We start from the raw sequence: 15,759 nt of genomic DNA, 5'->3' as shown, positions 1-15,759 counted from the left end.
GACTATCCTGAGGACTGATCCCTCCTACCCCTCCTAAAACAAGTGGACAGAACCCAGAGGAGCTCACCGAGGGAGAAGAATGCTTCTTGGAGAAGACGCTACTAGAGATGGGCGTTAGGGAATAACAATGATGGTAATGAAAATAAAAGAGCCAACGTTTATTAAGTGCTTACTAAATGCCAGGGCCTGTATTGAGGGATTGAAAATTATTATTTTATTTACACCTCACAAAACCCCATGAGGAGATTCGAATATTCCCATTTTACATATGAAGAAACTAAAGCAGCAAAGGAACATTAAATAGCTTGCTTATGGTTCACACAGAATGGGGGAGGTGGGATTCAAACCCCAAAGACAGATGCTGTGATCAACCAAGAACTACATGACTAACATTACAACACTGGAAATACCCAGGAGGAGCTGGGTCTCCAGGCCTAGGGACCAGTAGGAACACAGGCTAAGAGGCCCAAGAGACCCACGTGGCTGTTTAAGGCTCACCTGTGGGTAAGTAGACAATGCTGAAGTGGGCAAGGAGATTCTATCAGAAAAGACTTCAGAGACACAATCAGAAAGTGAAGTTTATCTCACAGGCAATGGGAAGTTGCTGGGGGTGTTGGAGGAGGGCTGTGACAGGGTAAGAGCTGAAGAGCTGAGGCTACAAGATGTATTCAATCAGGAGAAAGAGCGGACTGAGGGGGAATTTTAAGTGTGGTGCAGTGTGGCAGAGATGTTCTCCTAGGGTGACCTGTCCTGCTAGCTTGGAGCAGATCATCGGTTCAGAAAGCCTGAAAGCTTACAGGTGGTCTTTCCCTGCTGGGCACAAGTGGCACTGGGGGGGCACAGGGAGGATGGTGGGTAACATTCCACGGGCAACAACAAACTTTGATCTCTGACCTTTCTCTCTTAGGGCAGAAACACAGAATTTGAATTCGAATTTCTTAGCAGAAACACAGAATATGACTTCTCGATGGCTGTGTCCCTATACCAGAGATGCCCTAGATCTATTATCCATAGGTCTGTGACTCCCTCTCTGCCCTACGTCTCTCCAGGGAAGCTGCAAAGGGCTTGACTCCATTTCCTCTGGCATTGGCTGATTCTCTGGAAGTGTCCATTCAACTTTCCAGATCTGGAAGCCTTCACCACCCCCTCCACCCTTACTATCACCAGCACAGCTGGCTCTTCCCCTGGCATTTTGCCCAATGCCATATGTGCCACCCCATCTGCTGGTAAATTCTTGACAAGGAGACAAGGATGGGTAGCTGTGCTCTCTTTCTCTCCCAACGACCATGCTGGGCGTTTGCCTAGTCCTATGTAGTTATTTTGAAAATTGGGAAACAAAGGCCTGGAGTTGGGGGCACAGGGCTACCCCAGAGCTGAGCACTCTCAAACCCCAAATCAGAGGAGTTAGATATAGAAAGCAAACAGGATGGGGCCAAGAGAGAATGAAGCCATCTCCCCCTTTATATCCAAAAGCTCCAAGGCCACATCCAACTCCAGAGCCCACCTTATTGTGGATTTGCTCAGCATACACCTGACCTCTAATCTCTGCTCTGGTGTAATACCCAATTCTCTAGCTCCTGATCCAGGCTGCTTCTGAGTTATTCCTGAGACCCTCCAAGGTATGGAGTGGAGAATTTCCTGGAAGAAACTATGGCATCCTACCTTCCTGCTTCCCCTAGGTGGTGAATAAGATCTAGGACAGGAACCTATGTTGTATACGAGGAAGAGAGAAGCCATAGGGACTGAAGGGTCCCAATCTGGGCAGATCCAGACCCAGTGGAGATCTCTGCATATGACTGAGTGTCTATGACGCATCCCAGAGAACCCTGCCTACTAGTTCCTGTGCTCACACAGGTGGGACAGAAGTCTCAACTTTCTCCAGCCTTGGGTGGGTAGTACCTTCATGGATGGCCACTAGCTCTGGCCCCCACCTCCCCCTCGGGCGCCATCCCTGATTAATGATCTTGTCTTTCTGATTTATGAGCAGCCCCTCCAGACGAGGGTGGGCGCCCCTTATGGCCCCGCCCGCCCCGCTCAGCTGGAGTAGGAGAGAATTATTAAATAAACATCCATACGTCATTCCCCCACCCCCCCCCGCCCCCCTATGCTGGTTGCGCCGAACCCGTGCGGCCCGCTCCAGCACTGACACGGAGCAGCTGCGGTGATTCATGGGCAGCCGGGCCCCGAGCCGCGGCCCATACATCATGCCAGCAGCACTCGCGGCCCCGGCCGAGATAAACTGATCAACCACAACGGGCTGGAATGAATTTATGACAACACAAAATGGAGGGAAACAAATGGGAGGTGACCCTGGGCCACCGACCCAGCCCTGCACCGGCCTGCAATCCACTCTCCTGGCAGGAGGCAAGATGGAACACTGGCCCTGGAATGAAGAGGCTGCCTTTTAACCCCAGGCAACCTAGCCTCCAGCAGAGAGAGGGGTGGGGTGCGGGGAGTTAAGCAATGGCCAACAGCAGCAACTCCAGGCAGCCAGAGCTGGACAATACCACCTCTTGGGGCCAGAACTGGCCTTGCATGGGCTTCTGGAAAGACAGTAAGATGCCCAACTGATTTGCTTGTGGCTCCTGGGGATCCGGGCCAGGGGCTGCCCAGCCCCATGTGAAGTGCTAACAGATCCCCTTTTCCCCTGCCAGAGAACCCAGGCCAAAAATTCCTACCAGAAGTGATGAGACCCAATGCTCCTGCCTAAAACCCACTGCAAGCGCCACCCGGGACAAGAAAAATGAAACCAATTTAGCTCCCGATTAAGAAACAGAAACTGGAGATGAATCAAGTGCGCCGGCTGGGCTGGGCGGCCATACATCACATTCCCGGGCGGAGGCCGCCGCAGCGGGCAGGCAGGCAGGCGGACTACTCCTCCCTCCGCCAAGACTCCCAGGGCCGTGGCCCAGTGATCAATTCACAGAGTCATGCTTAGCACCAGCTGGGCCCCAATGCCCGTCGTGTGCCCAGGGCTGCAGGATTAAGTCGCGTTCTGGAGGCCAGGAGCCTTAGCAGCAGGCCTTCCTGCTAGCAAAGAGCCCCTCTCTCCCCCCTCCCTCTGAACTGCCATTCCAGAGGCCCCCCTCCTGGCCAGACACTCACTTCTCGATGTCACTATTCTTGCAGGTCTTCTGCATGGCTTCCTGCTTGCTGCTCTCACCGTTGCTGGTAGATGGCATCTCTGCTGGGACAGAGGGGCAACTCATACTCTGGCAAGACTGGGCAGCACAGGTGAGGGGCTGGGCTTGAGTCAGTCACCACCACCCGAAGAGGTCTCCTCTACCCATTAATTACTCCTGTGGTGGGTCAGGACTTACCGTCACTGGCCCATTTAGAGAACTCGGGCGTGATGCGTGTGCTGGGAGGGCCGCCACTAGGGAAAGGAGAAGAAAAGAACAAAGTGAGCTCTAAAGGCAGGTGGGGGAGCCCTGAGAGTGGGTACTAGGCTGACCCCTGCCTCAGGACTTCCCACCCCTCTATCCCACCCACCCAAGCCTGTGCCCACACTTGCTTTAGGACTGCACCCCGGAGTGCCTCTCTCTCCTTGGCTTCACCAGGCTCCTCGCCTGTGCAGGGGATGACGTCAGCTTCTGTGTATCTGGCATGGTGGTCAAGGACAACAGATCCTAGTTTACAGTAGGCCATGAAGGTTGAATCCTAGTTAAAGCTCAGACACTGACCCCAAAGGGGGGGAGGGGTGGATGGTATGGGCAAGTACCAGAGGTGCTGGCTACTTTTTAAATTCCGTTTGACCTGTCCCACCAGCCCCACCTTGTCCCACAGTGCCCCAAGGATACTGTGGCTTCCCATACTCCAGAGTGTCATCCCCATCCACATCCAGGTCAGCATCACTGTCCGGATTCTCCTTGCCGCTGCACATGACGAAGCCAGAGCCTGTGGGAAGCAGGACGTGAGGAGGGCCAGGGGCCAGCAAGACTAGGCCAAGAGTGCCCTTTCTGTTCTCCCTAGGTAGGGGTCAGGTTTTGGGCCAGGTAAGGCTCAGAAATTTGGGCCTGGAACATAGAAAGCCAATTACTTAGGTACTCATGGCTCTGACATTCCAATCCCTTTCACTCTGCGTACCTCATCCTTCTCTGCCACTTCCTGCTGCTCCTAGTGGTCTCTGCTCATAAACTAGACCATTCATACACTATGTTAGGTCCTCAGGAGACACCCAAGCTAGCCCTGCTGCCCACCTGTCTTCTAGGTCTAGGAAGAGCAGGAAGAAGACACAGAAATTCAGGTCTACAAGGCTATCCCCAACCAGGACCTGGGCATCCCCCTGTGTCCCATGGTCCAGCCTGACAGTCCATCAGAGGGAAGGGCAAACTGGCTAGGGCCAGTCAGAGGCACACAGCAAGACCCCCAGCCAATGTCCTGATTTTGGCCGCCAGGTCCTTGCCAGCAAAAACACCAGGCAGCTGTTCAAATATTTGGTGTCTGAAGCGCCTGACATTAATTATTCATCTCCACCTCACTCAGCCCAGATTCCTGGACAAGTGCAGTTATAAAGGGATTAGGAAGGGACAGATGAGGGAGGAAGGCACGCACACCTGCTTCTGAAAGCAATCCATGAAGACAAGCAGGCTGGGTGGGCACAGGGCCGTTGGCCAGGCAGGTGGCTGTCCCTACCAAGGTGTGCTTGGCCTAGCCACGGGTAGACCCCTGGCCAATGGGGAGGGGGAGAGCTGCTGAAGTCACATTAGGCCCCCTTACCTGCTATGTGCTCTGACACCCAGGACCACCCTTCCTGATGGCCAGGGTCAGGGGCCACAAAGCCGACTGCTTCTCCCTCCCTGCCTCTGACTCCTCTCAGTGGACTGAGACCATACCCTATTGACCAGCATAGCAACCATGCCAGGACAGAGAGAGATGAAAACGATGGAATCTGTGGCAAGTAGAAGCAGCAAGGAAATCATCAAAGAGATGAGGAAGCAGCTCAGGGTTCTGTCTGATAATCTCATAAATTTCTTCTTATCCATTCTTTCCACTCTCATCAGGATGACAATCTTATAACGGGTCCTCTAGCCTCTTGTCTATTCCTTTATCCTGCTTACCATATGGCTCTGACCATTCCTTTCCCAGCTCCAAAACCAGCTATGGCTTCCCACTGCATACAAAATCTTCTCAGCCAGATCCGTCAAGATGTGGATGCACCTACTTCTCCACCTTTGCTCTTTTTCTCATTTTACTCCATAAGCCAGATGCCTACAGATAGGCTATTTACTGCTCTTCAGAAAACCCTGTATATCCTGTTCTTGAGACTTTAGCTTATGCTATTCACTCCATGTGGAACGTTCTCCATCTTTCAAGTCCATTTCCAAAGCATTTTCTTCCTGATCTTTCTTCTCCCACCTACACCTCTGGTCTCTGGTCTCACAAAGGCTCCATCCATCCCAAAGGCAAACAGCACAAGGGAAAGAGAGAAGCTAGGCACTGCCTAGGCTCCACCCCTCCCCGACAATCCTCATTTCCCCCTCTACACGGAGGCATCAACAAACTCAAGGCAGCAGGCAGGTCAGCAGCAGGGCCATTAAGCTGAGAAAACACCAAGTTACAGCTCTGTCTCCTGTTCACAGCCAGGTGTCCTGACAAGCAATTCCCTCCTTGTGGGTGAGTGGCACCTCTATAAACCCTCTGACAGTTTGGGAGACAAACTCTGCCATCAATCAGAATGTAGCTATCAGGTTCACTTACAGCCTGTGCCCCCGAACCCTGCCAACGCCCCCGCCCCCACGTACATGCAGCTCAGCAGTCAGCCTCCCATCTTTGCCTCAGCCTGGCCCTGCCCAGCCCTGCCTGGTAAGTGGACAAAAAGGAAAGCAAAGAATCCATGGCAAAGCTGATAAAACAGGGTACCCCAAAGATGCCAGGAAAGGTCCCAGTTTCTCAACACAGAAAGTAGCCCTATGGCCTGAAGTCCTCTCCTCTGACAGGCCTAGAACAGGACTCATACTCCAGCAGACCATAGCTACTGTGCTTTCCCCAACCCTACGTGTTTGCTCGTGTTCCTGTGCTTTTGTACATCTTATTACCTCTTCTCCCTCCTCGTCTACAAAACAAATGTCTGCTTGTTCTGCAAGTCTGACCTAGCTCAACCACGCTTCCTGCTAGGAACTCACAGTGCCTATATGCATAGCTGCTCCAGAAATACTTCCGCAATGAACTCACCTCAGGAATATTCTTTCAGCCTTTACTGAGCTCATCCTCTGCCTGGGTTGGCATTGGAGACAAAGAATTTCAAGATGTGATCCCCACCCTCAAGGTGCTCAGTGTGGAGACTTCCCCAGGTATTTCTATACAAATAGGTGTCCTTTCCTTGGTGTCCACATGGACTCCTATGGAACTCCAAAGTCATTACATGTATTGTCATGGTCCCTCACCGACTGAAAGCCCAGGTCTGACTCACTACTGTGATCTCAGCACCATCCAGCAGAGCTGGCCAGGCCCAGAGCAGGTGCTATACAAGACACCCCAGCAGAAATGACTAACCACTGATGATACTGTTCTACTAAGTGCTGAGAGCCCTGCGTCAGAAGGGAGGCTGAGGTGTGAAGCCACTCAGGATACAACCTTCCCTATCAGCTTCCCCCAGCTGGGTGGTAACCTCCTGCTCCTCTGACCAGCCAGGCAGGACAGAGAGCATGGCACATCTTATCTGCCAAGGAAAAGGCCTGTCTCTGGTCTGAGCAGTTCATTCTGACCCTGACCCCATCCTGCAGTGGAGACAGATGTTGGGAACTTCTTCCTACCCCCACAGGTGTTCAGAACGGGCTGCCACTGCCAATTTCCCTCTTATGCTGCCCCAGCCTGCTCCAACCTCCTTCCCAGCACATTAAACTTTATTTTCTTAATGAAATGTCACTTGCTGACTTCTGGCAGAATCATAATAAAAAGAAACGGCCATAAAGCCATTTTACGCAGACAGCGCCCCCACCAGCTTGCCCCCCCCTTCCCTGGTTTGAGGGGAAAGCTCCACAGTCATTTTATGTTCTCAGCTGCTGGCACATCCCAAGCCAGTACTCAGAGGCAAGATGGCACACAGAGCTCCTTTCCAAGCCTCTGGCTCCTGTTCTGTATAGCTCTGGGGATAACAAGCAAGCTGCCACTCCTGCTGCTGCTATCCAGGGAAGAGACTCAGCTCCCTGGACCTCCAAGATGACCTGGAGTACCCTTTCGTCAGCAGGGGAGGCCCCTTGCTATGGCTCAGCCCCACCTAAAGTAGCACAATGTGTTGGGCTGCTGTCTATAAGCAAACTGAGCCTGATGGTCAATGACACTCAGCAGAGTGGGTTCTGGGAGGGTGGGCAGTGTGAAAAAATCCCTTCCCTGCAAATGAATACTTAGCAACAGAGAAAAAGAGGATTCGGTATAGAAATGATAAGCAAGTCTCAATTTTATAAAAATGACCCCTCTCCCATAAACTCATTTCTTCCTGGCTCATTGAGGAGAAGGAAAAAAAAAAAAAAGTCAGTGTTAATTTAATCAATTGATTAGGTGATCGATTGAGAAACTGGAGATGCCCGTTTACTGGGGGCACTAACGTCCTGGAACCTGAAACCACAAAAAAAAAAAGGAGCCATCAATTTCCTCACCTGCTGCTCCTAACAAAACCAGAGCCCAGGGAGAAAGGAAAGTCTTGGGGCCCTCCAGAGGCTGTGCTCTTGTGGCGGGGGCGGTGGGGGGGGGGGGGGGGTTGTGTGTGTGGGGAGGAGACAGGGGCAGCAGCTTCCGGAGAGTTTTACACTGGAATTAGTTACAGATGCAGTTACGGTGTCTTGTGTAAACGCCATCGATTGGGGAGCTGACAGTCTGGGGAGCTGCGATGCGGGACAATCAATCGGCCTGCAGTGTCACCTGCCACCTCGCTGAACAGTTGACAATGCAATTATCCAGTGTGGAGGCAGGGAGTTGGCGTGTGTCAAACGCACTTAGCCACTTTCCGGGCCTCCTCAATAACGCGTTTCACTGCCTCACGTCAGGAGAGACGCAGAGAGACAGACGCCGTTTAAAACCATTGATACTTGCTCCTTCTGCTTGCACTCCCTCTGTCCCAGCTTAACAATTGTGTTCCAAAAGGCGATTAAATCCCCGTCAGTTGCCACAGGGGACAGAGGTGCCCTGCTCTTTGCCACCTCTTCTCACCCCTCCCACCAGGCGACAGTTATAACTAAAGGTGGTAGGGAGCTGGAAGGCAGCAGCCCTAACCCTCTCCATACCAAGACTGCCTCCAGCAGTCGGCTGTTCCAACACCTGTCACTGACCAGACAAGGCAGCACGGCTGCACTGGGGAACATTTTTAGCAGCTGGGGCTCCCACTTTCTGGGAACTAACACGCCAAAGGGAGCAGGGGCTAGGGGAAGGCCTACTTCTCTGTGCCCTTGGACTCACAAAACCTCTCATTCCCTGACTCAGAATCTCGTGAAGTTTTAGCAAGCAACAGCCAGTTAAAAAATCTGTGCCACAGCTACCCTGCCTGTCCTCTCCATGAGATCTCATCCCAGACTACTTGGAAGCAGCCTAAATCCAAGACAGGAACCTGAGAAAGATGCAGTCCCAAGGCTAGGATCTGGGCAGGGCAGAGGCCTGAAGAGCAGTTCTCTTAGTCCCCATAGTCTCCCTCCCCTCCACCTGTTTGCTTCAAAGGGGCTCAGTGCTGGATTCTAGTAATGTGTTTCCCCGCCAGAGCTCAGAGAGACAGCTGCAGCACCTTCTATTTCCTGTGCAGCCTCCTGGGAAATTTTTCCATCTTGCCACTCTTGTGCCTGCCACATCACTGTCACCTTATCTGAAATCAACCATTCGTATGTCCTCTCTCCAGCCTGTCCACTCCAGATATGATGGGCTCCAGGCTCCCCAAATCCAGCTGGGTGAACTTTCACTGGCAACCAATCCAGGGGAGGGATCAAAGCTCAACATGAGTCTCTTCTCTAGGACCCAGGACTGGAGATAGAAAATGAGGAAAGGTGTGGTTCGTCTGTCACATACCTTCTTGACTACAGATTGGAGTACGTTTGTCCTCAAGGGCTATATAATTAGGTTTTCCCTGGGGTCTGCTACTCTAGCCCAGAGGCTTCTTGCTCTGCTCAGGGCTGGCATGGTGCCCCAGAAGAGTATCTTTTACTCCTAGCTGCTGCACTCTCTCAGGGGAATGTTGGTGAAGCACTAGGCCCTGTGCCACCCTCTATGCAACTATAATGCTGGGTGGGAGGAAACAGCAGTAGCAGGTTAGCAAACCTAAGGTACTGAGAGGTCCAACAGCTTAGGCACACAGTCCAGAATTTCTGAGAACTAAGAAGGCCACAGTATTTCCTAGACACTGAAAGTTTTAGGTCTTCCAACCTACTCTCTTGAAATCTTTATTTTCTTTAGCCTCTTAAAGATCTATGTCCAGCTGGACCTATCCTGGTGCTTACCTGTTCTGTCTGGTCCTTCATTTTGTTCTAAAGTCCCAATGCCAAATACTCCTGGGCCTGAGCTATCCGGTTTTGCCCTCAATAGCCATAGGTCCAACTGCAAGGCCCGTTCCCCTCAGTCAAGTGTCTCCACCAAAACTCTCGCTTGTTCACTGGCTCCACAGCAGATTATGTTCAAGGTAACAGATCTGCTCCATCAAACCAGTTCCCAGTGGGCCTGGTGGGAAGCTTTGCTGAGGATGACGAAGGGGCCCTGGTCTGGGGGAAGGAATAGGGGATGATCGGATACAGGAACTTATCTGCAATTCTTCAATTCTTTCATATCTAACAAGGACAGCAATCTCTGTTCTGTCAGCACGCACAGCGCAGCTTAAATGGGCCTCACTGCTCGCCCGCTCATCCTGCCTCTGCTCCCTCTCTCTGAAGTCGGCTGGGCAGCTTCTTCAGCCGGCGTTATCACTCCCTCTAACCGGTCTTGGCAGGCAATCTAATTCCTCCTGAAAAGGTCACCGCCATTTTAACTGCCTTTCAATCACATTAAGCACGCGCTGCCCGGCTTGCGGCCCGGCCCGCCCGGCGGGCGATCAATGCACCACACTGACACCAGCCCGCCTGGCGGGGCCACACCCAACCCCCCAAGAGTTGGGGCCTACCAGTCCTGGCCAAGGAGTGTAGACTGACAGATGGCCAGTTTCTGCAGACAGGGTTTCAGGGGGCAGAGGCAGTCGGGATCAACCAGGGCCTCCTTTGATGCCCCCCCCACTGAGGAGCCTCAGCCTCCTCTGCTCCACTGTGCCCCGCTCTCTGCCTCGTGGCCCCCGCTGATCTTGCTGTAAAACAGCCTTTCAAGTCTGCCTGTCTTTTGACTGCACTAAGCTGTTTAAGAGGCAGCAGCGGCTTCTATCAGGCAAGCTGGAACCATTCTCTGCAGATAAAGGCACCTCCGGCCCTGCTCCCTCTTCAAGCCTCACTCTCATTCTCGCTCTCCAAATCGCTCAAAGAAAAGCCCCCTTTGAACTCCCCTCAGGAATTCTTGAAAGGAACAACCTCATAGTGTAAACACTCAGGGAAAACTGACACCCGCCCAGGGCCTAAGAGCACCGCACACCGGCTCTGCAAGTGCATCTCAGCGCGGGGAAATACTGTCAAATCAGCAGGCCTTATGCAGCTTTATCCCCCGTAAGCCTTGTCTGGTGCCCAGAAACCATCAGGTCCAGATCTGTGCCAAGAAACCTAAGAAGTTGCCACAGTAACAGAAGGCGTGAGTATTTCCAGCTGCCAACAGAGCGAACCCAGAGCAGCATCCTGCAACTGACCCTGCATGGGCTGTCACCAGACACCTGCGTGTACCATTCCCAGGATCCTGGTCTTTGCCGCTCATCTTCTCAGGGCCTCAGGCACTCTAAAACTCTGGGACAGGACAACAGCGAAGTGGCAAATGAACTCTCCACTCAGGCTCGGGCAATGGTTTGGGCTGATTTACCTTCCTGATTTACACTCTGGCTTGCCCCAAATGCTTGGAGAATGAGAGAAACCCAGAAGCATAATGCCCCACCTGGGCTTGCCCCCCTTCACGTATCCAGTCTGCACTGCACGGCACTATGGAGACCACTCCTCAAAACCAGCCCATGCAGCAAAGCCCCCATAAGTCAGACACCCTCTTCCCAGCTGCTGTGAGATTCCCCGGGGACCAAACACACCAGGACTCCCAAGGGTGTTGCCCAGAGAATTGGAGGCAGATGGGAAGCAGATTGGTTCACTTAATGATTGTAAGGTGCAGAGCCAGCTGTGCTTGTGCACAGAGAGCCGGAGGCCAGGAGGCAAACTGCTTCCCTTTCCTCCTGCCCAAAGCAGAGGAGTCTGACAAGAGGACACGACCCTGGGCATCCAACCTGTGTACTGTTTGACCTGGTGAGGGGTGGGAGACTTCCACTGAGCGAAGTCATATCCCTCCAAGGAGCTGGGAGGGTAATGGAGCTGTGCAAAGCCCTGTAGACCCCTCTGCAGCAACTGGGGAGCCCAAGGGAAGCAAGGAGCAGCTGGGCCCAGGCCCCTCTTGCTTCAGGGCAGAGGGCACCCAGGGAGAAGGGATGGGATCAGAGCTAAAATTAGATTCACCAATGAAGCTCAGGGGAGGTCAAATTTTGCCATAACTCACTCTCTCCTCTGTAACTGATTTCCCTGACGTGGGGTTGAGGAGGAGGAGGAAAATCCAATGTGTTTGCCTGGAAGCCCTGAGGGCCCCCAGTGCTGGAGGTGTACAGCAGGTTGCTGGATTCTCATTTATCAGCCTTAAGAGGGATGGAGTGATAAATGCATAACCGTCCCTTTAATATTTTATGCAGGTGCTAACGCGGCTTGGCTGTCACCTTCAATGCATCACCCGAGGCTGAGAGCCCCCCTCGTCATTCCTAGCTTGCAGCCTCACAATTCCATTTCCCCACCCAAATACATCCATTTTAATATGCACATCACAGGCAGGCAGCACGGTCACAAAGGAGCCCCGCCAGCAGCAGTTCCCACGTGGTGGAACGGATGACCAGCCACCAGCCCTGGCCTCTTGGCTCCCAACAGATGGATACCCAGCAGAGGCCTGGCCACCAGAATGCCACTGCTTATGTGTCAGCTGCTTGTACCTCGGAAACCACCTTCCAGGAGAGTGGTGGCCCGTATCCGCTTCTGCCCGCACCACTCATATTCCTCAAAGCGGTTGCTATTCTCATGCTCGATGTCCACAGCATCGTCCTCAGCCACACAGGAGCCTTCCCTCTGTGAAGAGCAGAGTAGGATCATGTGGGTCCCAGGCCACCACTACCTGCTCCCCAGGGTCTACGAGGAGGGCATAGCCCTAACCTCCAGCTTTGGTGAGCCAGATGGGCCTCCAGATCTAGGGTCCCTTTCACATAAACCAATCTGGAGGTCGAAGACCTGGGCCTCTTCCCAATTATTTTCCATTGGAGCCCCAGGGGAGGAGCGGAAGAGTGAAAGCAAAGGAAGAGGGCAAAGAACAGAGAGGAAAAAGCTGCTGAGACCACATGGAGACCCCAACACAGCCCATAAATCTGGGGGTAGTCAGCAGCTAGTGTAGGGGAAGGGAGGGAGGAAGGGGTGAAGAGGTAGGTAGTGATGGCCCCTCTACCTTAGAAAGGCAATGCTCCACATGCCTACTCATCTCCTGCTCCGATCCTGCCAGGGGGCGGTTGCACAGGGGACATACCTGCCCTTCATCTTGCTTCCTCCGTTTCATTTTCCCAATCCGAGCTGCATGGAGAAACCGAAAACAAAGCACAGAACAGGCGAACGGTCACTGTAGCTCCCCTGGTCCCAGTGGAGCTGACACATCCTGACCCCTTGCCAGCCATTAGCCCTTTTGTTCAGTGCCTGATCTGGCCCTCATTATGCAGCGCCTTCTGCTCCTTTGGGGACCGAGTCTTGCCAAGAGCACCTGGGGAGGAGGCTGGTGGTAGGCCAGTGAAGTGTCCACTCTGGCCACAGCTGGCTCAAGTTCAATCCATACTTCCCTACCTGCAGCTTTCAGTAAGTCCAGTGAGCAAAGACATTCCAAGTTGCTAGATATCTGCCCAGAAACCCAAGACCATGGGCTCTCTTAAAGAACATCTCTTGGCTAGAACCCAAGGTCCCTCCAGGGGCCTGATTTGGCCTGCTGTTCACTCATCACCCTTTTTTTTTGTTCCAGGGCCAAGGGCCCTGAGGTACAGCCCTTAGTATCCTACCTAGAATCCCTCAGGAAGATTTTCTCTCATGTCCAGATACCATTTAAAAAAAAAAAAAAAAAAATATATATATATATATATATATATATATATATATAGGATGCTTTATGAATTTGCATATCATCTTTGTGCTGGAGTCATACTAATCTCTGTATCATTCCAATTTTAGTATATGTGCTGCTGAAATAAGTACTCCACTGGTCCCATTTTACAGAAGAGGAGACTGAGGCCTAGTCATACAGGTATAGAGGATCTGAATCAGAGAGCCCACAGTACTTTGAGAGGGCAGCCTTTACTGTGCCTACCCAAACCTGTTCTATCATTTCTAATCAGTGCAGGGGGCTGGCAGGCCCCTGAGGCAGACGGCTGCTTGCCACGCTGTCCCGCAGGGGGCTCAATTCCAAAGTGCACACTGCAAGCCCACAGCACTGCTAATTAATGCTGAGAGATGCAATCATTTCTAATTAGCTCACTAATCCCTCTCTGCAGCCCTCCTGTCACTGAAGCAGGAAGGGGTCAAAACAAGGGACTGCCCCCCTCCCCCTGCAATAGCAGAAGTAGAGCTAGCCACTCTGAGACCAGAGTGATTGGAGTGGCAAGACAATCGGGGAGAAAAATGTTCCCCATTGCAGGGCCAGGAAAAACTTTTTCATGGATATTGATCCTGGTGGGAAACTCATAAATGCAGTTTAGGTGGGGGGGACACAGGTGAAAGGTGATGTTACAATTTAGAGCTTCAGCTGTGTATCAGGCTCAGCATCAAATACCTTACACAAAGTAGCTCATTTAATTCTACATTCAACCTGAAGCAAGGCTGTATTAACCATTTTAACAGAAGAAACTCAAGGCTCAGTGAGAACTAGATACTTGTCCAAGTAGCTAAAAAGTGGCAAAGGCAGGATAAGAAATCAGGCCTGACTCCATAGGTCAGAATGCTCTCCTGTCCTAAGAATCTCCCCACTGACTGATAGCAGCAACAAAGACTGATCCGTGAGTGTGCCAGGGGAGCAAGAACATGCACTTGGGGACCTAGCTCTTGCCTATTGAGAGTCTGAGGCAGGGAGCTATTCCAACTCCAAACGAGTAACTCTAGAAAGACCTAAACCAACAGGAAAGCCATCATCCCACCAGGGTTGGCATGAAGTTTGAGACATCTTGGTCAGTAGCCTGGCCCTTCAACTTCCTGTGCTCTTACCCAGGAGAGGTGACTATGTTCCAGTGTCATCCTTGATTTTGTGGACAAAGATCTAGATCCCCTCACCCTGACTGTCCTAACGCTTGGAATTTCAGACTTGAGTGACCTTGGCACCCTACAGCCATGGCTGGGATGGAGAAGGAATTCTAGATATCAGAAAGGCAAGGGGCCCTGGTGGTTCTTGAAGCCTGTATTGAGCAGTGTGCCAATACAAAGGGCTTATCATAGACACTGATGACTGAATAAAGAAATGAATCTTACAGAATTGCCAAGGAGAGCGTGATACTGGACACTGTTCTTGCCCAAGCCACCCAGGACAGAAGATCCCTTGTAATCCCAGGAAAGCACCCTGATGGGGTTAGACAACACCTGAAAATTCTCAAGGCATTGCCTTGCTGATGAAGGAACTCACCATTCACCTTCTAAATCCTGAACTAAGCTTACTAAAATGCAGGTAGGGAAAGGTCTGTATTTGCTTAAGGAGGTAACACGGCACGGTCACAGAAGCACAAGCTTTGAAGGTAAACTTCAGTTTAAATCATGGTTCAGTTACATCCCAGCTGTGTGTTTTTAAACAAATCACCTTCCCCTCTCGCAGCCTCAGTTTCCTTATCTACAAAATGTGTTACCACTTTCCTCTCAGAAGTGTTGTGATAATGATGCTTAACATGGGGTCAGCCCATAATGAATGCTTTCCCGTTCCCAGATTGGAGTTCAGCCAGGCAGCAGAAACCAAGTGGCAGGAGCTGGCCAGAGACCCTAAAGCCCCTTACAGCTAACACCCAGATATACCACACCCATGTCAGCACAAAAAGCTAGGATCATCCAATTGTGTTCAGCAAACAGCAATGCTCCAGAGGTTTGAATCCAAAAGGGGGGGCGCCAGGTAGTGCATACACGACGTGCTTTCAGAGAAGGCCTCTAAGAGCTGTCGAGCCCACGCTGATCACCTTTGTGAAATGTGGGCCGACTGATAACTCAAAGAGCCCTGGGATGAGTTAGTTCCTGTTGCCGTGGGAACTCCAGATCTCACTGCATTGTCAAGTCTCAGCAGAGAGGCTGTATTCACACTACTGGGCACTGATTAAAAACTGGAAGAAAAACATTCTCAGCGCCCTGCCGGCTTGTACAGTGAGGTCCCAGCAGTTTGCAAATTCAAAGCTGAGCTCCCGAGTGGAATTGTGTAGCTTGTTCCTCATTCTCTGGTACTTATTGCCCGCCAGGGTTCTTGAAGGCCTTCAGCGAGGCGTGGGCAAGAGCTGGAACCATAACCTCCATTAGACAGACGGGGAAACTGAGGGCGGCCACCTTGGTTAGCACATTCTCAGGCGCTGTGACTGCGACGAAGCCAAATGGCCCCAAAGTCGAAGAGACCCAGGCAAGCCCGGAGCTTCAGGCAGTGAGGGAGGGA

The 15,759-nt window shown here is 52.0% G+C and overlaps 1 protein-coding gene and 1 non-coding gene across 7 annotated transcripts in view; both read right to left on the bottom strand.

The window, feature by feature from the left end:
* The window catches only part of RNF220 (ring finger protein 220), a 235,684-nt gene that overhangs the window by 3,550 nt on the left and 216,375 nt on the right, over positions 1–15,759 (bottom strand). For 2 of the 6 annotated variants that reach the window (XM_045035698.1, XM_045035697.1), the window contains 6 exons: positions 12,559–12,680; positions 12,056–12,188; positions 3,775–3,897; positions 3,515–3,629; positions 3,321–3,376; positions 3,106–3,184 (listed from right to left, as the gene is read on the bottom strand). In XM_045035698.1, the coding sequence (XP_044891633.1) occupies positions 3,106–3,184; positions 3,321–3,376; positions 3,515–3,629; positions 3,775–3,897; positions 12,056–12,188; positions 12,559–12,680 (628 nt within the window). The remainder of the gene's footprint in view (positions 1–3,105; positions 3,185–3,320; positions 3,377–3,514; positions 3,630–3,774; positions 3,898–12,055; positions 12,189–12,558; positions 12,681–15,759) is intronic. The other 4 variants (XM_019836881.3, XM_045035700.1, XM_045035699.1 and 1 more) reach the window with 3 other exon arrangements.
* LOC111562090 lies at positions 13,243–13,346 on the bottom strand. The gene has a single exon (XR_002745145.1). It is a non-coding gene; the product is annotated as a U6 spliceosomal RNA (small nuclear RNA).

The sequence above is a fragment of the Felis catus genome, chromosome C1 (assembly GCF_018350175.1).
Source record: "Felis catus isolate Fca126 chromosome C1, F.catus_Fca126_mat1.0, whole genome shotgun sequence".
In the NCBI taxonomy this organism is placed as follows: Eukaryota; Metazoa; Chordata; class Mammalia; order Carnivora; family Felidae; genus Felis; species Felis catus.
The sequence above is the reverse complement of the archived record's forward strand: the minus strand, read 5'-3'. Positions and strand labels throughout refer to the sequence as shown.